Below are 23882 nucleotides of genomic sequence, written 5' to 3' on the forward strand. Positions count from 1 at the left end.
CCTGTCTGGTTTGCAAAGAAAGGAGAATCTGATTGGTGAATCATTTGCTCATCCCTCCATTTTTCTTTAGCCCTTTACCTGCACTAAACTGGTTCAGTACAGTATATTTCATAATTTGGTAACCTAATACAAGTCATATATTGCTCTGTGAGAACAGTAAAGCAATTACATTTAGCTGGCATATAGTCTTGCACATATGGTTCCCAAAGTTACCTAATTGTGGTCACAAATCTGAATATCTCAATTTAACCGAGTGCCAGAAATCCTGCTGCTACAAATTAAAAGAGATCGAGGTGTTACTCACTTCCAAAGAGCCATTAAGATGGGCTGAGCTGCACCATTTTTTTATCACAGAGGTTGTGGCTGTAAGTGGCTGTTTCAGTATATGAAGCTCTACTTGTTAGGGAAAGTGTCTGCTTTTCTCCTTCAGTGCATGATTATTTGGACACAAAAGAGCATGGACAAATCTATCATTCCTTTCGATAATTTCAATCCATGACTTTTATTTTTAATACCTGGGTTTCTCCAGCTGCATTTTACGATTTTTATTACTCTGAGCTGTACTTTTTCCCCCATTTTCTCTAGCAGGCCTATCAATTCTAAGCTGCTTTCTTCTTCTGCAAAGTCTTGGTTGATTGAAAATGTCAGTTATTGTATTTGATTATATTTTCTCCCCTATTCCAACTCTGGCTGTGATAGCAACTGTTGTGAGAAGAGACTTTTTCCTAAATGTACTCATAAAGACACCATGCAAAAGTCTGAGCTGCCATAAATCAATAAGGGATTCAAGAGAGCTACTTCAGCAAACAAGGATTTAAACCCTAGTTCTCATGTATCTAATCCTTTGTAGGAAGAGTACAGACATTTTTCCAGTTTCTCTCAGTCTTGTTTTTAGTTTCATATATTCCACATCCCTACCAGGGATACTCTTGGCTTCTTACAGAGATATTGAGAACCATGAAATTAAAGAAGTCTGATGAAACAGCACACACTTTGCTTGTAGCAGCTGCATTAAAGCTGCAATTGCCATAGGTCCAGACTCAAAGGTATCAGAGGAGTCTGGAAACAGCCAGCCAGAAGATTCTGCTGCACTGAACGTAGTTGTCGAAGCCAGGCAGGTTGCCCTGAGGAGACGATAGACATTTGGTTTAGGTCAGGATGAATTCACTGGAGATGTTTGCTCCTCTGTTGTAGAGGGTAGCTTGTTAGATGCCTGGCTGCTAGATGGTTAAAGTCTGGGATGGTAAGTCCCTTCCCAGCTTCCTAAAAAATCCAAACATGAAGATTAAAAATCCAAGTAGAAGACTAAAAAAACCTTTCAGATTTTTCAATTTACCAGCTAAATTTAGGGAAATTAGTGGAATGCTGGGAAGCACCAGCACAGTGGGAGCAGACTGTAGCAATGGGGGAAGCAGAGGAAGAGCTGCCTAGGTCAGTTATCTAGGCTCTTATTATTAAGAATAAAAATCTGATCCTCTTCAAAGTCTGATGTGAGGGATTGTATGGAGAAACTGTAGGGCGCGGGGGGAAGATCACAATTGCAGCTTACTTTCTTTCTCTAAGATCTGAAACTCCTAAAATTGCTGCTTCCAGTGCTGTGCTGGGAAGATGCAGGAGTTACCAGGAAGTGTGAGACTCTCTTAGCTATTCCAGACTTTTAGGCAATGTTCAGCTTAATCAGTAGCAGAAAATTATAAGGCAGAAGAAAATGTGCAATTGAATTTGAGCAAGGACCCGTGAGCTGCTCTTTGCTGGAAGAACAATGACCCTCTCATCATCATCAAAAGAAAAGTCTACCCGCGGTATCGTTTTTATTCTCCAGCTGCAGACATAACTCACTCTACATTGTGTCCAAAGCTCTTTCCCAATCATCATGAAAGAGGTTGACGAGGCACAAGATTCTCCTCAAATATGCATATTTTCTTACATTTATCTGACTGCCCTTCACCATCTGACTAGCAAAGGATGCATGTAGAAAAGAAAAATGGATAAGGAGGAGAACTGAGCACAGGGAGACCAGCTCTGCACTCAGACAGAGTCTGTAATTCCACTTTGGTTGTGAAATGGGAATCCTTCAAGCCTCAGTGACTTTTGGAGCCAACCTGTGATATTTAATATTCTCTAAAATCCATTCTCAGCTGACATCCCTTTATCAGCTGATGCTCCTCTTTACTGCTTATAGCCATAAGTTTCCAAAAGTACTTCAGTGACTTAAACCCAGCCACTTCCCAGGAAATTTATGTGCTTATGGTGTCTCAGAAATTCCCTGCACTGCAGAATTGGGGTTTTCCCATTCCGAGCTGCCTTTCTCTCAGAGCAGGGCACTGTGGGGCTGGCTGTGGGAGGGCTGCATGGCACGCTGCTCAGGCAGGAGTCTGCAGCAAGTACAGCACTTCATGGCTTATAATAAATGACACTACTAAACGAAGTGAGACTTTGATTTTATGGGGTATGAAATGCTACTTACATACTGCAGCCTTCAACGGAGATGATCATTGAGCAGTTATCTGCACAAGAAGCTTGGGTGAAAGCTGGATGTATAGTTCTTTCGTCCTGCCTGGGGAGGCACTGCTGGCAGGCAGCACCTGCTCTTCTCCCCGGGAGCACATGTAGAGAAGGAACTCCTGAAAAAAGCAGTCAGAAGCAAAGAGCTCTCACTACTCTTTGGCGCTGGAGTGGAAAAGCATCCTCATGTCTGTCTGGGCTTCTCCAGCAGATTTGGAGATGCTCTGTGATTAAATTTCATACATAGTATTATGAACAATAGATGTATTCATGCACGCCCTGCGTTGCCTCAACTTCTGCAGGAGTGAGACCCAATGCAGGAGCCCTGCTGGTGGCTGCCTGGCCAGGTGGACACAAGGCAGCAAGGGGAAGGCAGGATGGCTTGGGACCGAGCAGTCAGGGAGAGGCTGGATGGTCCCAGGGTGTGGGGCAATAACACTACTCCAAAGTGGCTCCTGCATAGCGCGCCATCAGGGTTTCAGGAAAGGCTTTGAGGTAAGAAAGTAAAACAGCTTGGCAACTGCCTAGGGCAGGCTCTTGCTGAGCACAGAATATTTCATGACAGGAATGGAAATTCTGGTTCAGGCTGTAGCAGAGAGGCCCAGGCAGCCCAAAGAGAGACCAGGCTCAGCTCAGAAAATAGGACCCGCGCTGGGGCAGAGGAACACAGAGGTGTTTTCTGCACAGCCACAGGCTGACTGCGTGTGAAGAAATACTGTGTTTATTACAATCAGAAGAAAAATGCCACCTTGCTCCTGCAGCACCGTGCTGAGAGCCAGGAGGGCAGGAGAGGAGGGACGGCAGGCACGGGCAGCAAGCTGCTGCCTGCAGCCACAGGACAGGGTGGCACAGGGGACATAGGGTTTGTAGAGCTTGCACAGAGACATTGTTAAGTAAAATATAAATATCCAATGTTATCAAGAGATTTGATGCAATGAGATACTTTATTACTAAGATATTCATACCCAGGTGGCTGCTTTTCTTGTAACAAACATTATAACTTATTCTAATGTAGCAGAGAAATATCTGTCCAGTATGCAGCACCTTTATTAAAGAAAACTCCATTCCTGCAGGGTCTCCCTTTGTCTCTGGCTGGCCAGGCTGGGTATGCCGAGCCCAAGGCTTTGCAAAAACAGGCTGCTTTTCTCTCCATTGGTTTTTGAGTTGGTTAGAAATTCATATGGACACTTGCAATACACAATTACACTCACTGTACTGGCGCAAAACTAAGCTTTTTCAATGTGTTGCCAAAAGAAGTATGAGGAGTCAAGAATTAGGGAAATCTGTACATCAAAAGGAACAAAGAAAGGTCATTGCAATCAAACATGTCTTTCGCTTTTCACTTAACAGCCACTTACCAATTTCAAAAAGTTGACTTGTTGGAAAGCCAGGGAAAGCAAAGGAGAAGCAAAGGCATCGCTTCCACCTGTGTTTGTGACTGCGGCTGCTGCCGGCCCAGGGGCAACACTGCAGCACGGGGGCCTGGGCAGGAATCTCAGGGCTCAGCCCCTTGGCTGCTGCTGTGGCCGCATCCTGCATCCAGCCCATCACAGCTCCAGCTGCACTCTCTTGGGCTCTGGGTGTTATTATTGTATTAATTCATATGTAATAACCTGAGAGTAACGTGATTCACAGCCAATAACAGTTTTTGATAGCAATAACGCAATTGCTAAGTCTGAGTCCTTAACCACTACAGCTCAGTAGGGAGACATTGAATTCAAATATGTTGTGCTGCTTCAGCTCCTAACAGTCAAAATACTTAATATTGATTTCTTCCTCTTTTGTTAAAAAAAAATGAATTAGTCATTGTGTACTGTTTCCTGGCAATTAATGTCTTTAATATATGAAAACACAGCATTGCATTATGCGGGTTTGACACAATCAAAGTAATTAGTGTATGCAATAACGGAGCTTACAATTTTTCCCCACTGTAAGAAATAAAATAATATAATTCTAAATAATTTGTTAAAACCTGGACAACTCAACAAGCTTTTAATGCACTGTTCAGCACTGTGATTAAATCAAGTTTGGCTCTATTTGGCTGCTGGTCCCACCCGGCAAGGAGGAGCTGCTGGTCCCCAGCCCCACACAGGGAGCTCCCCTGCCCTCCCTGCTGCCCACGTGCTGAGCCAGCCGAGCACATGCCTGCAGTGTTTCCATTCACACAGGTGAAGCAGCACCACCAGTGCTGAAACTATTGATTTTTCCAGTCCCCGGGAACAAGAAGAGGTTATTTCTATGAAGCAGCTTCCAAGGATAGGTCTGTTGGCTGGCATATGCCAAAAGTCACACCATCCCCTCAGTGTGGGCACAGCCAGCAGGCAAGGCGTGGCCCCAGTGGCTAAGTCGTGGTGGCCTTGGCCACTGCCCCTCTGCAGCGAGTGCAGGGGCACACCAGGCACTCAGCATCTGATGCCAAAAGAGCCTGTCTCAGCCCCACAGCATGGACATCCCCTTGCTCACAATCCCTCTTTCAGGGCAGGTACCATCTGTGGTTCACTGCCATGAAGTTGTTGTTTAAATAGGGTGAGAGCACTTGGCACAGTAACAATGGGTGGTTTTTGGTTTGTTTAATCTGCCATTCTCTTGAGAAAACTGGGGAGGGGTTACCTTCAGTTTGAGCACAGGTATTGAAGAATTCACTCACACCAGAAAGCCCTAAGAGTACATGGGCATGAGAACAGCAAAAGCTGGATAAAAATGCTTGCCACCTTTGAATGCTTGTAAAAGTGCAAATGCAATTCCAGCATGGAAAAACTGCCATAAGGAACTGCAGCTCCTGGCAGCGCTGCAATGCTGGGGAGCTCCTCAAGTACCTGTCTACGAGCAATGGCTTAAAAGTCCCTGTCCAGGACAGACACTCTGGTTATGATTCAACCTCAATGCTGGAGGTCACACGTTTTCATTTCAAAGCAGTTTTTACAGCAGTTCATGGTGCATTAAAACAGTATTTTAGTGTTGGGAGAAATCCTGGTATAACAGTATTTGATAAAAGTTATACAACTGTGTTGAATTTTTAAATGGGCGTTGGAACAGCTGGCAGCAGCGTGGGCTTGGCTGCGGGGAGCCTGCCAGGGTGGAAGTGGTGTGATGCTGAGATATGTGTAACTCCTGCTTGTGAGGAGATCCCTGTCCACGAGCAGAGCTCACCCGCATGCTGTTAAGGACTTTCCTCCTTCTCACAGCAAGACACTACCTTAGCAACCACAGCAATTATAAAGATTTTGTTTAAAGTTTCACTTCTGCTTCATTTAGCCATCACTGTTAGTTATTAAATCCTCTTGACTGCAATGCTGCCTAGCAGGAGAAAGATCACTGAGGCACCAGCATTTGGCGAGAGATGTGCTGACACTGGGGTCATGTTCCATTTCTCCTCTCCATCCCCACTGCAGCCAGAGGGCTGCAAAAAAAAAAAAAAATCATTTCATTCAATTGCAGGCACTGGTGCCTTTCCATTAGCAGCTCACGTCTTATGATTTTTCCCTTTTGTCCCTATTTTTCTTATTCAATAGCACCATCTGAATGATGGAAATTTAGACTGATTTCATACATGGAAACAATTGGGCTAAAAAAGCTGTCTTTTCCTTACTCATTCTGCAAACGCAGTGAGAAAATGCCACATGTGCTCTCCTGAATAGCAAAGGGGATGGGGCAGGGTGGGTTTGGTGGCTGGGAGGCCCCTGCCTCTCCATGGGCTTTAACACAGGGGTCCTACCACACTGGGTGTTGAGGATCGCGCAGCCCTCCCTGTTACCTGCACCAGATGGAGAGTGCAGCAGCCCTTGTGATGCAGCAGCAAAACCCCAGGTTCTCAGGCAATGGTTGCATAGGAGCACAAACCATGAAGGAGCACAGAGCTGCTCCTTGGCCGATCCTCATCCTTGTGTGCCTGAGTAAGAGTGACATGGATGCTTTTTGTTTTTCAAGTAGACACAGATGTTTTGACCGGGTTTCCAATTGCAAACGACTGTCTTCTATGTTTAGGATCCTGCAAGCTGAGGAGCAGGTGTCTGAGTGAACGGTCTGGTGGGGCTGGGCAGAAGGTGGGTGTTAGCACCACGCTGGTGACACCCTGGGAGGACCTGGGTGGGTGGGTGTAGCTGTGCTTCGGACCACTGGCACGTCAGGCTTCCCTCCACCTGAGCCTTCCACAAACGCCTTCCAGTGGTGAGTAATCTTTGGCACATTGCTAAAGGTAAACCCATAAGTTATCCCTGAATTAGAGCTTAAAACTGAAATAGCCCTGCTGAGATTGGTAAAGATAATTTTGGTCTCCACGATTAAAGCTGAGAGCAAAATCTATCCCCGGGAGATATTTCTCTGAACACATCCCACTGGAAGAAAAGCATCCCTGTCACCAGTTTTGGATGCAGCATGTTTCTTATCGCAGGCGGGAGCTGCCCACAACCACCCTGCTACCATTGGAGAGGGACCCATCTCACTGAACTTCTCATAAAGGAGGTTCTGAAGCAAATGCAACCTCTTGAGCAAATAACCACAAGACAGTAATGAGTAAGCAATTTTAAGGATTAAAAATTTCAGTTTTCATCTTGAAGTTAGTTTTGGGTCCACGAAGGACAGTAAGAGCTGCAAAAGTGCAGCTGCTCACCTCTCACTGCATTTTCTTCTGGCTGGATAGCCCCACCAAGCTCATCTCCTTAAAGCCAGAATAGAAAGGGCAGCTGAAACAAACATCTCAAAAACAGCAATGAAAAATATTCTGCTTAGTCCCTGAAACTCCTCACAGTAATGGACTTCTCTTCTGTACCTCACAATGTGATTTTTCTTCCTGTCATACTGCTGGTTACTGGGTTTAACATTAGTCCATGTCCTCCTGCCTTTGCACATTCAGCCTGCAGCCTGGTAAGCTCATCCTGAGAGAAGAGTTTCTCACTCTTCTCCTCAACCATAACTTTAATGCAGACTTTAAAATGTCTGCAGCAATGCCTACACTAAGCTGGAGTCACCTCCCTGCTCCTCCCTGCCGTAATCTAAGAGGGTGCCCATCCCAGATGATGGGTTGGGGGCTGCCAGGCCTCAGGGACATGCTCTGGGCAGTAGACGTTGGGCACACAGAGGTGGCTGCCCAGGGCTATACTTTGCTTTCAGACCTGAGCGCTATGGACATTTCTCCTGCTCTTGTCCCCTGTGGTAATCCCACTATATTGCAATATCATCCTACTTACTTGTTTGTTTGTTTAAAGATGTTAAAATGTCTGAAAGGCTTGAAAAACTGACCTGCAATCCAAGATGTTCAAGGCCAGAGTGAAAACACACAGCTCCTAATGGTTGCCGCTATTGTTCTCAGGGATAATGGGAGAGATGCAGCGCAGGCTGGGGAGGGAGGGCTCTGATTCACAATTTGTCAACCCACAATGTTTACAGTACCTAGGCTGGAAAAAATACCTGTTCACAGAAATGATCCCCATTAGGCTTTGCATTTTACTTACTGCCATTGCTTAGTAACAGCTCTATTTTTAAATGCTAAGAGGGTATTAGACAAAAAATATCTGAAAATTTACTCAACCTCTGATCAAATGCACATTACATTCTATGGGGAAGTGGCCATTGGCCTTGGGGGAGCTGGCATGAGCACGACTGGGCTGCAGACATAGTAAGCCCTGTGCTGGGGGGCTGTTGGTGCCAAGCACCGCCCCTACCAACCTTCAAGTCTTCCAGTAGAGTTAAAAAAATAAGTTGATATAATCCGTGCACTCTGCAATGTCGTTAGCTCATGGAGCAGGCAGGTATTGCCTGTCAAAATGAGTGATGGACTTTCCTAGTACAGCTACAGGTGGGCTGATGAGGAAGGAAAGCCTGGATGCCAACAGTGGAGCTTGGGAAGCAGGAACAGGGGCTTTTGGGGGGCACTTGCTGGTTGCCTCCTTCCCTGGGTGATCTGCCCCCACTCCAGCATCCTTTTGGAAAGAAGTTTCTGACAGCTTCTGCTAAAATGCTTTACTGGGAGTATCCAAATCTGAAATACCATCCTGAGCATCTGATTTGGGAAACAGCTTTTGCAATTCCCATGGAGACAGAGGTGCAGTCCATCCATCCCGCTGCCCCACAGCAGTACTGAGATGGTCCTGGCCACATCCCACCTGTGTCATCTTCCCTCCTTAAAAATGCTGAGATATATTGGATGAGTTGTTCTGGACTAACCCGTCCCTCATCCATGAAAACTCATGGGAAGTTAATTCGCTTCACTAAGATTTGCAGCAGACAGTGTATGTCTCTTCATCCCGGTCTAATGATCAGTAGTTATTAGTTCTTTTCCTTTCCTGAGCATACAGCAGATAAACCTACTGAAATCCCTCTTGGCCAAGGGAGAGCCTAAGTCCAGCAAAGAACAGATATTTCTGCTAACAGGTTGTCCTGAGAGACTCATGCCATTAGCACCTATTGCTGTTTTTTTAGTATAGTTATATAAAGGAAATGGAATTAAATATGTACAAGAAATCAATTGGTTTGTGGTTGATTAAGTGCTAAAACAAGGCTCAGGTTTTGGAAACTGCAAAGCCATTTACTGGTACACATTTGATTGCCACGACTATTATTCCTGCTGCAAAATTATCATAGTAAGAAAGTAATAAAGCTGAACATAAATGGCTGCTTTATTTTTTGAGATATCCCAGTGATGCTGTTTTGGGAGCCCTGCCAGGCTGCAGCTGCCTTCTGCTGCCATCTCTGCTCCTCCATGCCCACAGAGGCTCCCTGTAAGCATGGTGCCCTGCTGGGAAGGGGAAATCTGTGCACAGGGACTACTCAAACACTCTCTGCAGATACAAAAGTAGGGTGAGTTACCAAATACCAAGAATCTCAGAAATTATTTAGAGGACTTTTGATAGCTGTGAATAATTATAGGATGTCAGGAAAACACGTGTTTTTCACAAAATTGATGAAAAGTGTGTTATGAACAGAGTCCTGAGCATCAAAATCAGTTTCCCAGGACATTTAAAGCCGGAGTGATCATAACAGAGAAACTTATGGAGGAGTAACACTGGATCACCTAGTTGATGGCTTACGTTGCTCATGTCTACGAAGAAATACTTACTCTTGGATGTGTTCTGCCACTCATGGATTTACCATTGAGTACTCCTTGGCGGCACTTCTTCCACTGCAGCTTTAATGGGTCTTCCTTCCACAGAGATGTGCACATGCTATTTTGTGCACCAGCATGTGGCTATGCATTGCCAGATACTCACTTGTGAGTGACACGAGACCCTCTGGCAGCCTGAAACAGAGCCTGCTGCAGGCTCTGGAAGTGAGCTGTGCCCCTGGCAGCAGGTACCATCTCCCCTCCTATTGCCAGGTCAGTTCGTATCTGGTTCAGGATTATTATTTATCTCTAAATTTATCTTACCCATTGGGATCTGCAGTATTTCAGAGCGGGGAGCCTGACCATGGTGGGGGCAGCTGCTGCCGGGGGCCTCAACACTGGTGCCTGCTGGCACCTCTCCCTCCTAAGCACCTTGCCTACACAAGCGTATATTTTAATTTCAGAGGCAGAAAGAATTCAAGAGTCTTAAAGGTCAGAAGGATATGAAATAAGGAACAAACACAGACTGCTTCTGTGAAAATATAATGGAGCGCATAGTGAGTATTTGTTACTGCTGCAGTATCTGCAATGTATTTTTGACACACACTTGCTGCAGAGTGCAGCCCACTGCAGCAAAGGAGGCAAGTCGAATTTTCTTCCCTCTGCGCTCGGCAGAAAGCACCGTGTGTGTGCTTTGATGAGAGGTACAGCAAAAATGTAATAGCCAACAACTTTGCCAGCATTGACAGAAAACACTAATGGGAAGCCTCTGCATCAAAGCAATTCTAATTTCCCCATGTTAGCAGCGGAGTTAGGAATGACCTTCATCTGTTCTTCATACAGGCGGCTCTGACAGGGAAAGTCATGCATGAATTGTGGCAAATTTAGATGAAATTACGGATTTGAGAGACAGCTGTAATTAGGTTTAAAGCAGACATTTAAATACTTTTTTGCTGGATCGACCTAGAGAGCTCAGCTTTCTACAGGGTGGAATTTAAATGTAGGAAAGGCTTTAGTGCACCACCTGAACACCAGATCTTGAGAGACAGGTACACAGATTGAAGGAAAACAAAATGGAAATCAGAGGGTTAGTGATTCTTCCAACAACAGCTCTTACCCCTGTGGCCAGCACTGAACGTCCCGGCAGCCCCTGCCCATTGCTAGCAATATTAACATTTTAAAAATAATAATCTGGAGGCAACTGTAACATCAGGAAATGAATAAGTTCAGGGCTCTCCTCAGCTCTTTTTTGGCCTGACATTGCAAGGTAGCTACCTTTGCAGCCCCTTCTGCAGGGGAGCAATCATTGCTCCCCAGACTCCTGAGCACCTCCGCCCCCAAGCCCACGGTAACTCTCCATCACTGAGCAGGAGATGCAGGCTTGTCCCAGCTCCTCTCACAGCTTTGTTTGCCTTTCTGATGAGAAAACTCATGTAAGCTATGCCTCCTGTCTGAGGGAGGAGTGGGATGGGACTCTCCTAACGAATACCAGGTTGGATGGAAGTTCAGCTGCTCACAGTGAAAATAATCTGGGAAAAGGCACAGGGCACGAGGAGCCATTAATTCCACAGGGTGCAACTAGTGCCTGCACCAGCTGAGCCTCCCTGCAAAGTCCTGGCTGCAGCTCCTGGACAGGCAACACCTCGGTGCTCAGAAGTACAGTCCTCCCAGGGCCTGTGGAGGTATTTTAATTCTGCCAGCAGGGAAGAACGAGCAGTTCAAGATGCCTGGTCATTATACTTTATAACAGGTTTCTAAAGTGCTTCCAGATAATACAGATTAAATAATTTCACTAGTAAGGAGAAAAAATTAGTTGTTCCATTTTGAAAAAGGGTTATTACTTTTCACGTTATAGCCTGCTGATGTCATACACTTAAGAAAAGTTAACTTGCTCCCTTACCTGATTCAATTTAACTTCAATTTTTTGACCTACTAAAGAGTGCAGGCATGCAAATATCCCAAATCATTCTAGTGAACTCCCTAGCCCCTCAGCACCAATCATCCCTCACTCCTTCTCTCTTGCTTGCAAATAATTTTTAACATCAACCCTTGACAAAGTCTCACATACCTCACAAGCTCCCTGACCACAGCCTGCCCTCAGAACCCTCTGCAAGAGAGGAAAGCTCACTAAGTGTTGACATGGGTCTTGGCATCCTCCTGATGCTAGAGCTTTTGTAGTACCTCATTGACAATGACAGAACCCAAGCGCACACTGGAGACCAAGAGTGAGGGTGGTACCTGGGTGTCAGCCTGCCCTTTGGAGGGAGGAGCTGCACTGGGCAAGGCAAACTTGGGATGGACTCTGGTAGCAGGCTGCTCTTTGGGTTTCTATTAAGATATTTTCTTCTTTCAATCACACTTTTCATACCTCTACATGGTCTCCTAAATTCTGCAATGATCAGAAGGGGGCAAAGTCAGCTCAGGTGATGCCTGCTCCCCCGTATCACAGCTCCATCACTCTTCCTGACAGTTTCATCACAGACAGAGAGATCTCAGAGCCTTTTTCTCCAAAATGCCAGAAAGCAAGCTGCCTCCCAGCTACACGTCTGCCTTCCCTTTCACAGGAAGGCCAAAAGTGGCAGTGGCAGTGGTGGAGGTGACAGTGCAACAATTCACTGACTCCTGACCCAGGCAAAAATGTGCCCACCCATCCCATCCCACCCAGTTTTTCTTTTCCCCCAAAAACTCCTAAGAAGGTTAATTATTGACAGTTTGTGTTGTTTCCATAGTTATTGACCTTTTTTTCCAGGCACTGCACTGACAGGTCCCTCACATGCCCAGACTGGAGTCCTGTTACCATCTCGCAACATCCAACTGGACTTTTAGTTACCGTCCACCGTGGCCTACTTAGAAGGTGACCTAAAAATCAGCATCCACTTCTACCACAACAGCCTATGACTCATCTGCTCTCATTAATCTTAAAATTAAAGCCTCTAGAAATGGAAATTGTCATTGTCTGGGAATATATAAAGTAGCACTTGAGAGGACTTAGTACAACCAGAAGGAGAAAAAGTATATTGGGACTTCTACAGGGAAAATGTTCAAAGCTGTGTAGCACCACCATTTATTAAACATAAGGAACCATGACCTTAAAAACTGTTACTTCTCTACATATTACAGATTTTTTTTAATAATGAGAATAAAAAATAGCGTTATTTCAGGGTTATCAGTCTTAAGGTTATGCTCTGATTTAACACACTGTCTTCACAGCTAGTGTGACTCCAACAGACACTAGTGAGCCCAAACCTGCAGAACCCCCTTAAGGAATGTATCTAGCTTTCCTATAAAATTTGCTGAAGGAATTTCATGATTTTCAAACTTTTTTCATCCAGGTCTACAAATGAATAAAATCAGTATGGGGGTTGGGAGGTTATATGTGCGTATCAGTGAAAATACATTGAAGTATGTGTGGTGAAGACCAGGCTATGGACTTGTTCAACTGATCAACTTCAGTTTTGCACTAAGCAGCATTTTGGGATATGCCCAGGAACCACATTTCTTCAGAAAGCAAGTATTTTCCCCTCCTCTTTATTTGCCTTGCTTTCCATGTCTCCACTGGAGTTAGTAGAAGTGAAACCACTACAAAATGTATGTCACACAACTGGAATTAGAGGTCTAAGTTCAGCAGTGATTCAGGATCCTTGATGTTCTTTGTATGGTATTCAACCATTTCAATGTCATCCACCAAGAGGAGCAATAGCACATACACACTGATAACGGGTCTGCAGCAGCATCAGCCTGACCAGCTGCTGCCTCTCTCACTAGAATTGCCCCATTCCAGAGCAGGTTTCACTGCTCACACAGCCACTTTGCCCCACCAGGCAGTGCAGCGGCTGCTGGAATACAGCAAAGCTTTGGAAAAATACAAGACACAGTAAGTAGACTCTTGCTTGTTTGTATACGCTGCCTATAGTGGCTCATTGTGCCAGTGACAGCAATGCAGGGAAGCACAGAGAGCAAATCCCAGCATCTTGTAGAGCAAACTGTGCCACAAGCCATTCCCAGCCATTTGAAAGTATCTGCTTTTTTTTTTTCTGTATAAGGAGCACACAGGGAAAGGCGCTGGGATGGCTGGAGTTACAGGTCATGCTGCCATTTAGAAACTAGCCCTCCCTCGCTGATCCTGGGCCATTTTGCTGTGGGAAGGGATAAGGAGGTCCCATGCTGCAGCCCCAGGCTTCTGAAATGGAGCTGCTACCCCTGTGCTACTACAGGCAGGGGTGGACTTGCTCCCACCTCTCCCTGCACACCAGGGGTCCCATGCTGGCTACCACTTCTGCAGCATCTCCCCTCCAGTGGTCCCACCTCCACCTCAACAAAACCAACCCAGTAGCCCATTTACAGTAGACCAATGAGTAGCCATGGACAAAGTTGGAGACAGAAGAGAAAACCCTCTTTACTCCAAATTCTGCCATTGCCAAGGCCACACTGGCAGGAGGTGCAGGAAGATCTCCAACACACACTGCCAAAAAGACAGGAATTTATGGAGGTATCTGTAAGAGGATAGGGTGGTGACACAGGCAGAAAGCTCAGAAATGTTAAGCAGGAAACAAAGCCTCAGTCTGGAGCAGAACCTTGTTCCCATACCATATGCTGGCCATCTCCTTTCCAGGCTCCAGCTCACAGGGACTTTGCCCCCCAGAGAAGGTTCCCACCTACCCCTGTCATTCTGCAGCTCTCCCATGGCACAGATGTGTATTTGTCCCACTCCACACTTATATTTACCGGGGAGAAAGATCTGTCTGTGTTTTGCAGGTAAGGACCAGATTCTTCCAGGATTTTACAGTTGCAAGTCTTTTTGCCCTGCAAAATCTGGGAGATGTTTCTCAGGCCTGCAGGGAACATTCAGGAAGGGAGAAGAACTCCCCATTACAACACACACACACACGATCTCCTATCTGATGCTACACTAGATCTCCTGGGATATAAATTTCCATCACCTGCCCACCAGAAGCTGCTGTACCCATCACTCCTGTGCAGACTGCACTTTGCCTTCTCCACAGCACAGCACCCAATGCGTATTCGCATTTGGCTGGCACTGGGTTTATGTGCAACTGGTTATAACAGCAAAGGCTTCCTCTCTTCTTTGATATCTTTCTACTGACAGAATATTTTATTCCATGGTTGTTTCCTGCCTGAAGCAGGTAACCCCAAGGGTGCCGCAGGCTGGTGCCAGGTCAGAAGCCAAGGAGGCTGTGGATGCTCTCCGGCTGGCTGGAGCGGATGGGGAGATCCTAACATTGAAGACCTCTCCCCATTTCACTGCTGAAATCAAACCCTTGAATACCCGCTTTGAACAGTACATGTTGGTGGAGCAAAACTCATCTGGGTCAATTTCAGTTCCCAGTCTGGAGATGGTGAGAGCAGGAGAGTCTAGGAGCTGCCCGCCCCTCCCGTCTCCGGAGCAGGTGTTCCTGCATCGGGGATGGGGAGAGGTTCTGTGCACCAAGGGGTTAGTCACTTGGAACAGGGATGGAGAACTCATTGCTGGTATAAACCCTCCCGTGATCCTCTTCCAGCCCCTATTAAATGTTTTCCTTCTCTGACACTGGGCAGATCCCGTGGCGCTGGAAGAGCCAGGTGCCATCCTTACCCAGCACAGAGCAGGCTGGCTGTGAAGCCGCCCGGACGCTGAGGGGAGAGGCAGAGGTGGGCACCGAACGGGACCCGCCGGGGCTGCCGCAGAGTCCGCCGCGTGTGGAAACAAAAGAGTAAAAGGAAAGAGCAGAGCGGCTGCAGCAATTGCTCTGTAAAGCGCAGGAGAAGCTGCAGAAAAATCCAAGAACCGGCAGGTGCTCACCATCGCTCCCAGGTAGCGCGGCGACTCGCCCGCAGCGCCGCTACCGGAGCGCGGGTCGCACACCGAGGCTTGAGCCCCTTTCCCCTCGCGGCGGCGGGTGTCCCCGGGGAGGGAGGGTGTCCCCGGGGACCCACGGGCAGGGACAGCCTCGCAAGGTCTTCCCCATCGCCCGCGCCGGTTTAGCTCCCGGCCCGGACAGCCCAGCCGGCGGCGGGGATGCTGTGAGCCACCTCCCAGCGCTCCCGCAGGTCACCGGCCCCGCAACTTCTCCAAAGTGGCGACGACGGCTCCCGCCTTGCGGACAGGACGGAGAGCGAAGGCGGGCAGGGCCGCGGGGGGGGCGGCCCGGGAGCGATGGCTTTGCGGCGTCTCCCCGCCCCCGCGGATGCTCAGCTCCGCCGGGGATGCTCCGGCGGCGACGCGCCCCGTCGGGGCGGGAACGGGCGGCACCGCCTGCGCACGGCTCCGCACGGCTCCGCACCGCTCCGCACGAAGGCGCGGCACGCCCACCCCTCCCCGCCCCCGCCGATCCGCTCCGCTCCGCCCCTGCGCTGCCGCGAAGCGCAACGCGGGCGCGCAGCGGGACCGGCACCGGGAGCGGACCCGCCCCGCTCCGCCGCTGCCGTCGTCTTTGTGTCTGGGCGCCGCCCCGCGCACGGGGGCGGACCCTGCGCGGCGGGGCCGGCGGGCGGCGAGCGGCGAGCCGCGGGCGCGGGCAGCCCTCGGCGGCGCCCCCGCAGGCTCCGCGCCGCCGGGACCGCGGCTCAGCCGCACATGGACGCGCGCTCTCGCCTGCACCGTGAGTAGCGCCGAGCCGCGGAGGGGGCGCGGGGAGGCGGGGGGCCGCCACTCCCTCGGTGCGGGATGCTGCCGCCTCTCCCTCGGTGCGGGATGCTGCCGCCTCTCCCTCGGTGCGGGATGCTGCCGCCTCTCCCCCGGTGCGGGATGCCGCTCCCCCTCTCCCCGGTGCGGGATGCCGCTCCCCCTCTCCCCGGTGCGGGATGCCGCTCCCCCTCTCCCGGGTGCGGGATGCCGCTCCCCCTCTCCCCGGTGCGGGATGGTGCCCCCCTCCCCGGTGCGGGATGGTGCCCCCCTCCCCGGTGCGGGATGCCGGGGCTGCGGGTCCGCGTAGCCGCCGCCGAGGACAAAGGCCGCGGGCGAGCGGCGGGGCTCCCCTCGGGGCGCTGCCCTCGGGCACGGATCCCGCACCGCCGGTGTCCAACCTGCTCGGGGAGGCTCCTGGAGAGCCCCGCGCCCTTTCCCGTTCCTGCGCCTTCTCCCCGGAGCCCCGGGCGGCTCGGCAGAGGGGGCGAGGTGCAGCCGCGCCTGCGGGGCCGGGAAATCGCCCCCGTTCGGGTCCCCCCCGCGTCCCGAGTGGCTTCGTGCTGTCACCCACCCCCGGTAGCACCGTCCCGGCTTTAGCTCCTGGCCGCCGTGGAGAAGGTGCTAAAGCTCTTTGCCTGGGGATCGGGGCGCCGCAGGGCGATAGGGATGAGCTCATAGCTGTTCCCGGGGAATGCGGGAGAAGCTCCCGGGCAGGGGCTGGGCTGCAGGCACAGAGTCTTGGGGCTGCGTCTCCCCCAGACCCATCTCCGTCTCCCTGCCGAGGGCAGAGCGTGTGCTGAGGAATCCGGGGAAGCGGCCAGGTGATGCCCCTGAGGCTGGAACGAGGGATGCTCGTGGCTCTGAAAGCACTGCTGGAAGTTCCTCGGTTTTCGGGAAATAAAAATGATCCGTATCCTGGATGTTCTTGGGATGCCTATCGCTCTGATTTTTAAATCCCTTCATTTTTGCTTTTGCACATCTGTGATTTTCAGCTAAAAGCTCTGGCCACGTGCCGTTCCTGGTTTTAACCTCAGGTGTTCTGAGGAATTAGAATCCTTAGGAGCGGCTGAAATGTAAAGCGTTTTCCTCATCAGGCAAGAGCAGTGACTTAATCCGGTGGGTTTTGCAGTTATGCATCTGCTCACTCCAAGACTCGGCAGAGGATGTGTGCTTGCCATGGCAACCTCCACCCCGCAGATTGCAGCCACTTTTTTGGAAGTAGCAAGCCTTGTTAAAGGAATAGGAACAGATGATTACAGAATCCACATAATTCTAAATAAATTCTGCATCTTGGAAAACATGACCTCTTTTTCGAGAATATTGACGTTGCTTCCATTCATAGGTACGGGGGAGGATAAGGAATCGGCCTCCTGGGCAGGTCACACATTTCTCTTTTCATGCAACTGCAGTGAAAGGAGGTTTCTTCATTGCTGAACAGTATTAATTACTGTCTTTTATTTCAAAACTGTATTAAATTAATGATCTTATTATCCAATACTCAGTTTCGTTTTAGCTTGGTGTCCACGTGAACTTGAACCGTTCCCAGAATTTGATGTGTAGAACTTTTTCAGTGATAAACCAGTGGGTTTTTTAATGACCTCGGGCAGGAGGAGCTTTTCTGTGTGCTTCTGTCATACAAATAATATGGAACACTGGAAAGGTGGGTTTACATTAAACCAGTTATTGCCATTCCTAGAGTAACAGCAATCCTCACCAACTGCCCTCTGTGCCCTGGGTGCTTAACAGGTTGGGGGCAGGGGCTGGGAGGCAAACGCTGCTCCCTGCGTAGAGCCCGGCTGAGGCAGCTGCTGGGACACGGCACAACCTGTGTCTGCTGCTGTCTGGGAGTCTGTTGAAAGGAGGAACGGGGCATGGTCATGAGCTAATGGTCCCACAGGAATTTATAAATGCTTCTTAATTATTCATTTAAAAAAATCTGTTAAAGACGTAGTTGCTTACAATATAGGATTTTAAAAGGAAGGTTATCCATTATTTTTTGAATATTTCAGGACAGCACTGTGTGCGTGCTGTTAAAGCCACAAAACTTCAGCTTAATGAGGAATTAATAGCCTCACAGGTATTTGCATCTGTACAAAGCTTGGGCTGTGTGCCTTGATCTTTGTAGACACCAGTGATACAGAAAAGCATCAAACTTGGGCAGAGCTCAGGCTGATGACCTGAGAGTCGGAGCTTCTGCAAGCAGATATAGGAGGAAATGCTTCCCCTTAAATGAGGGTGTGTGACTCCATCAGACTAATCATGGGCACTTTGAAAATCTGCTGGTCCACTAGGTGGGTGTCGGGAAACCCACAAGGATTGCCCTGAGCTGTGTAGAAAAGTATCCCAGAAACAGTAAGCGCTATTTTGTAACATATATTAATGATGTCATAGACCTAAGCTGAGTACAGACCAAGCACCCAAGTTTTGTGCTAAGCCCTATTTAAAGATTCCTAAGAGCCACCATGTGTCCTTGGTTTTCATCTCAGCTCTCTCTAATTTTAGCATGGTTTCTGTAGGCTTTCATTCGCCTGCATGGCAGATTGCATCAAATCCTAGGACAGGTCTTTCAGATCTGTTAGCTTTTTTTTTTTTTTTCTGGGAATGCAGCAATTTGTTGATGGCAGAGAAATCCTAGGTGTTTGACTGTACCTTCACTGGGTAGGCACGCACCTTTAGTCATGACCTGTCTGGAAGTTATGGGAAAGTGGAAGGTGGAGAGACATCATGGTTGGGAAAAATAACACATGGAAGGAGCTGTGAATTAGTCTGGGTGCAACTTCGTGTAAGAGGTCTGCCAGCCCTACGGAGAGGCTGCCACTGGCAGTTTTGTAGCTAAGTGCAAAATTAGGGAAGTAAAGGAGCATAAAATCTGTACAACTCGAGAGGTGCTCTGGTGAGATGGAGCAAGTAAAATATTAATAGGTCAAGTTACGGTGAATAGAGAGGAAGGAAGCCATAAGCTGAGGAAGGATCTCTTTTTTATTATGAGGAGGAGAACATTCTTCATCCTTTAGTTAACTCATACCTAGAGTGTAGGAATATAGAGCTACAGAAATTTGAGCTTATTGGAGTAAAATGGTTTTTACTTGCTCCCCCCCCCAATATTTTGCTTGTGAAAATAAATGAAAACGAGATCTAGTGCAAAGCAAATCTGAGGATCTAGCCTTTTATAAGCACAGGAGACAGTGGGCAGAAAAAATTGGATGTGTCTCAGTTGGGTGGCAAACAGCAATACCGTTTATTCAGATGCACTAATCAAGATGTGTGAAACAGTCAGTGGGACTCCTGTGGGGCTGTGTGTGCTGTGCAAGTTCCCATGGATGCAAACAAACACTCGGCTTTATGTCATGTAAATTGCTAGTCGTTACTGTTTTTTCAATGATGTGTTTAAGATGCAAAGACACACTTGTGAAATCTTTGATGCTTACTTTATTACTGAAGTTTGATTCTTGGAAGATGAGACAGAGACTATAAATAGAGCAGTCAATAGAGCAATCTTCCAGGTATAAAATATGTACTCAAAGAGCATTTTGATAAACAGAAATCTGTGTGAGCTCAGAAGACCATGTTGTGTGATGTCATGAGCAACGTAGCAGAGCAGAGCATGCTCGTCTGCTCACTGACAGTTGGAGTTGGCAGCACTGACCTCAAGCCACGTAGCTGATGCTCCATTCCCTGGAGACTGCCGCTCTGAAGTGGAGAATCGAGTGGAATTTAAAGCTTTTGTTGACTTGGGTTGTTTTTCAGCTGCTGATTTTAAAATACTGCTTTGTTGACATCTGGTTTTGCACTTTTAAAATTTTTACTGCAATTGACTTGGGGAAGACTGTGGAAGAAAGATGATGAGATGCCAAGAGAAAGGTTACATGTCAGAAACTGCTCCGAGAGGAACTCGCTGTCCTGACACCCTACTTGTGTCGTGTCAGAAGCTACACGAGAGACCATCATCAGTGCTGTCTGTCCTTTTCTCAGCACGCATTATTTCATCTGTAGTAAGCGTTGGGTCTTGATTGTCGTTGGAGGTGAGCAAGCCCTCACGGGATCTTAGCCATTAGGCTGAGGAGGCACTGTAAGGAGATGAGAGGATCTCTTGGTGCCTTTTGGTGGCCAAGGTGTGGAGCTGCAGCTGGCAGGTTCTGGTGGCAGAGCAAGGGGTGGCAGCAATGGCTGCTCTGACAGGGCCAGGAGCTCCAGCTCCACCTCTTCTGGGGTCAAACCCCACCAGTCCCTCCCACTGTTTGCTTCTCTCTTGCATCACTTTATTCTCATACATTAAAAAAACCACGTTCAAATGCCATATGCTCTATTTGCAGTGGCACGTAGAATCATAGAGTCATAGAATCACTAGGTTGGAAAAGACCTCTTAGATCATCAAGGCAAACCATTCCTATTTTGGATGAAGCACGTGCACTGTGCCAGGGAGGGAGGGACACGAGGACCAGGCAGAAGGGCTGTGCTCAGCCCTGCCTGCAGCTATCTTGGAGGAGTCATGAACACCGAATACCAACTGGGAAAAGTAATTCAGAGTGGGTTATTTACTTGGACAGGGATGGAGGAAGAAGGGTGAAGGAATGAGAAAAGGGATGGCAAGCACTGGTGGAAGGGAATGAGGGTGATAAATCCATCCTGCACCCCAGGAGGATGAGGGGTGTTGTGTCTGAGGGATGGATCGAGCATCCTGGTATCACCAGCACCATCCACTTCTTCCTAACACCAGGATGAGCAGAGCAACAGCCCAGGATCTCCTCTTCATTGCTCTTCTCAGCATTTGACCATTAAAAGGCCTATTAGGCAGAGACTGCTTTTCATCCCTGGTAGACGCTTTGCAGGACATTTGTAGTCTTCGTTGCTGTTGATCACTGGGCAGTTTAAGTAGGAGCTGGAGCACTGCCATGACAAGAGGGAACCATGGGGATGTTTATGGAGCGATGCCTGGAAGCGGGGGGAGCTGGGGGGAAATGGATGAGGCTGGGAAGGGGAACATGTCACCCCAGCAGGAAGGGGCCTCTTGGTGCCTGGTGGGCAACTTCACTTTGTAATGAGCATGAAATCTGCAAAAGGTGTTGTTTGAGTGGTGTTGAAATCTCATTGTACCTTGTGTTTAATTTTGCCTCATGTATTTGATACACTGATCAAACTGTGTGGTGCGTGCGTTAGGCGTTCCCACCTCTAGGCATACTGAAGCTTTAGCTGTTGTTACAATAAAAAAAAAATCTTACATTTTAAAGCCTGAGTACTAAATTGGTAGCTTTCAGCAGTTCTCTAATTATGTGAGACATTTTTTGTGCTTAACAAATGGTTCTTATTCTTGCCAGCACTTCAGCGCGGTGTTCTAGGACTGTGGGTGTCAGAGAACAGAACGTATTTCTGTGTCTGTGAATATGATCCCACACGTTGTCTTAAGTGGGGAAAATGTTCACAGCCCTTATATGGAGAAGGATTTTTTTTTCCTAAATCCATCACTGCTTTCTCCTGTAGGAATAACGTCGTTTTATTTTCCTGGTGCTTTGTAGGCTGGATATTGATTATGAACTAGAAATATGACATGGTCTTTCTATTTTCCTGGCAGAAGTGTCCTGCAGTGTAACCTGCTCTGTCTTGTAAACCATTCAAAATTTTTTCTAGAAATGGCTGATGGTTTTCACAGCTAATCAAGGTATAGGTGCCAAACTAATAGATAAGTACCTGAGAGCAGCAAGGGTGCTGCTAGTGCATTTATTTCTGCCCAGTGTTGTGAATCTCCTAGAATCATAACATCTTAGAATTATAGAATGGTTTGGGTTGTAAGGGACCTTAAAGACCATCTAGTTCCACCTCCACTGCCATGGGCAGGGATGCCTTCCACTGGATCGGGTTCCTCAAAGCCTCATCCAACCTGACCTTGAACACCTCCATGGATGAGTCATCCATGGCTTTTCTTTGTCTTCACTGTGAGTTTACATGCTCCTCCTCATGTTCAGCCATTTCAACAGATGAGTTGCAGTCTCCTACAGCCAAATGCTGCAGAAGAAGCTAAGATTTCTGTGTGTCATGGCACAGTGACATATTGCATGGCAATGTGCCATGCTTTTCAGGCACGTGCCAGGAGGGTTCTTGCCACGTTATGCAGTGAGATTTGTGAAATACATGAGTTACCGGAGTACTTCATGATGTTCTGAATGAACGCTGGCAAGAGGCTGATTACAAATTCATGAACATGTGAAACAAAGGGTGAAGAGTTCTTTAGGGTGATGGAAGAGCAGAATTGTCCTAAAATGGATTTTGTTGAAGAATATTCATTTTTGCATTAGATATTCCTGCTCAGTGGCATAACATCCCATAATCTGTTTGGCTTGTAACAGGAGGGCTTTGTAATGCTCGTGGTCATATGCAGGAGGTCTAGTTGTGAGGATTTGTATGTGATAGTTGTTGGGAAAGTTGCAAGTTGAGGCTGGAGGGGAGGATGGATGCAGCTAGAACCTTGTGGTAGTTCAGCAGCGTGGCACAATGCCACCTGTGTTTGGAGGCTCCTTGCTGTATGGATGTTTGATGCAAAGCTTGTGTGGTCACCCACTCTGGAGGGCAGTCTCCCGATGTAAAGAGCACCCAGCTAGTGTGCCCAGGAGGGAGGGAAGATAATGTCATGGGCATGGATGCTGTTATCTGTGAGTAAACAATGCCATCTCACGAGCTTTCATGATTGGCCTTGTTCTGAGGGGCTATGTGTGTTGGTCCCTGCCTGCGTGGGCGCATGGCAAGAAGGGAAAGAGATGCCTAGTGAGGAGGCATGGAGGAGTGGGAATCTGTAGGTATCCATGGGGATCCACAGGGATCCATGGGGAGAGAAGAGGATCAGGCAGGTGTTAGAGGTGTAGCCTGAACAGGGGATCCTGGATCCTCTTGGACTCCATGGCTTGATAGTCAATGTTCTGCATCTCATATTATCACAGAACAGTTGGTGTTGGAAGTGCCCTCCAGAGCTCATCCAGTCCAACCCCCTGCTAAAGCAGGGTCACCTCAAGCAGGTTGTGCAGGATCATGTTCAGGCAGGTTCTGAATATCTCCAGAGAAGGAGGCTTCACAACCTCCCTGGGCAGCCTGTTCCTTGTTCCAGTGATCCATCACTCATACAGTGGAGCGGTTTTTTCTCATTTCAGGTGGAACTCCCCATGCTCCTGTTTGTGCCTGTTGCTCTTTATCCTGTCACTGGCCACCACTAAACAGGGTCTGGCCCCATCCTTCCCCCCAGCCCACCCTGCCCTGTTAGATATTGATCAGCACTGATGGGATCTTCTTTCAGCCTACTCTTTTCCAGGCTGAACAGACCCAGGGCTCTCGGCCTCTCCTCATAAGAGATACGCTCCAGTCCCCTCATCGCCTCCATGTTCCCCCGCTGGACTCTCTCCAGTGGTTCCTCGTCTTTCTTGAGTTGAAGAACCCAGAACTGGACACAGTTTCCTTGGTGGTCCCGGGTACCTTCTTCCACCTTTCATCCCTACTTTGTCCTGTGACAGATTAGAAAGTATTACTTCAAAGGCTTGTCCTGCAGAGTGACCTGCATGTCTTTGTCCTTGTAGGACAGCCCTGCACCCCTGCGGTAACTCATGTTTAGGGCAGCAAAGCCAGTCGAGGATGTGGAGAACAAATCTTATGAGGAGCAGGTGAGGGAACTGGGATTTTTTAGAGTGGAGAAAAGGAGGCTGAGGGGAGACCTCATAGCTCTCTACAACTACC

General features: G+C 48.2%; 1 protein-coding gene across 5 annotated transcripts in view; it reads left to right on the top strand.

Moving 5' to 3' along the window:
* The first annotated feature begins 15980 nt into the window (after positions 1-15980).
* LOC138723162 (leucine-rich repeat-containing protein 7-like) overlaps positions 15981-23882 on the top strand; it is a 175350-nt gene continuing 167448 nt past the window's right edge. For all 5 annotated transcript variants that reach the window (XM_069862062.1, XM_069862063.1, XM_069862060.1 and 2 more), the window contains exon 1: positions 15981-16143. In XM_069862062.1, coding sequence (XP_069718163.1) covers positions 16119-16143 — 25 coding nt within the window. In that variant the 5' untranslated portion in view covers positions 15981-16118. The remainder of the gene's footprint in view (positions 16144-23882) is intronic.

The sequence above is a fragment of the Phaenicophaeus curvirostris genome, chromosome 8 (assembly GCF_032191515.1).
Source record: "Phaenicophaeus curvirostris isolate KB17595 chromosome 8, BPBGC_Pcur_1.0, whole genome shotgun sequence".
Classification (NCBI taxonomy): domain Eukaryota; kingdom Metazoa; phylum Chordata; class Aves; order Cuculiformes; family Cuculidae; genus Phaenicophaeus; species Phaenicophaeus curvirostris.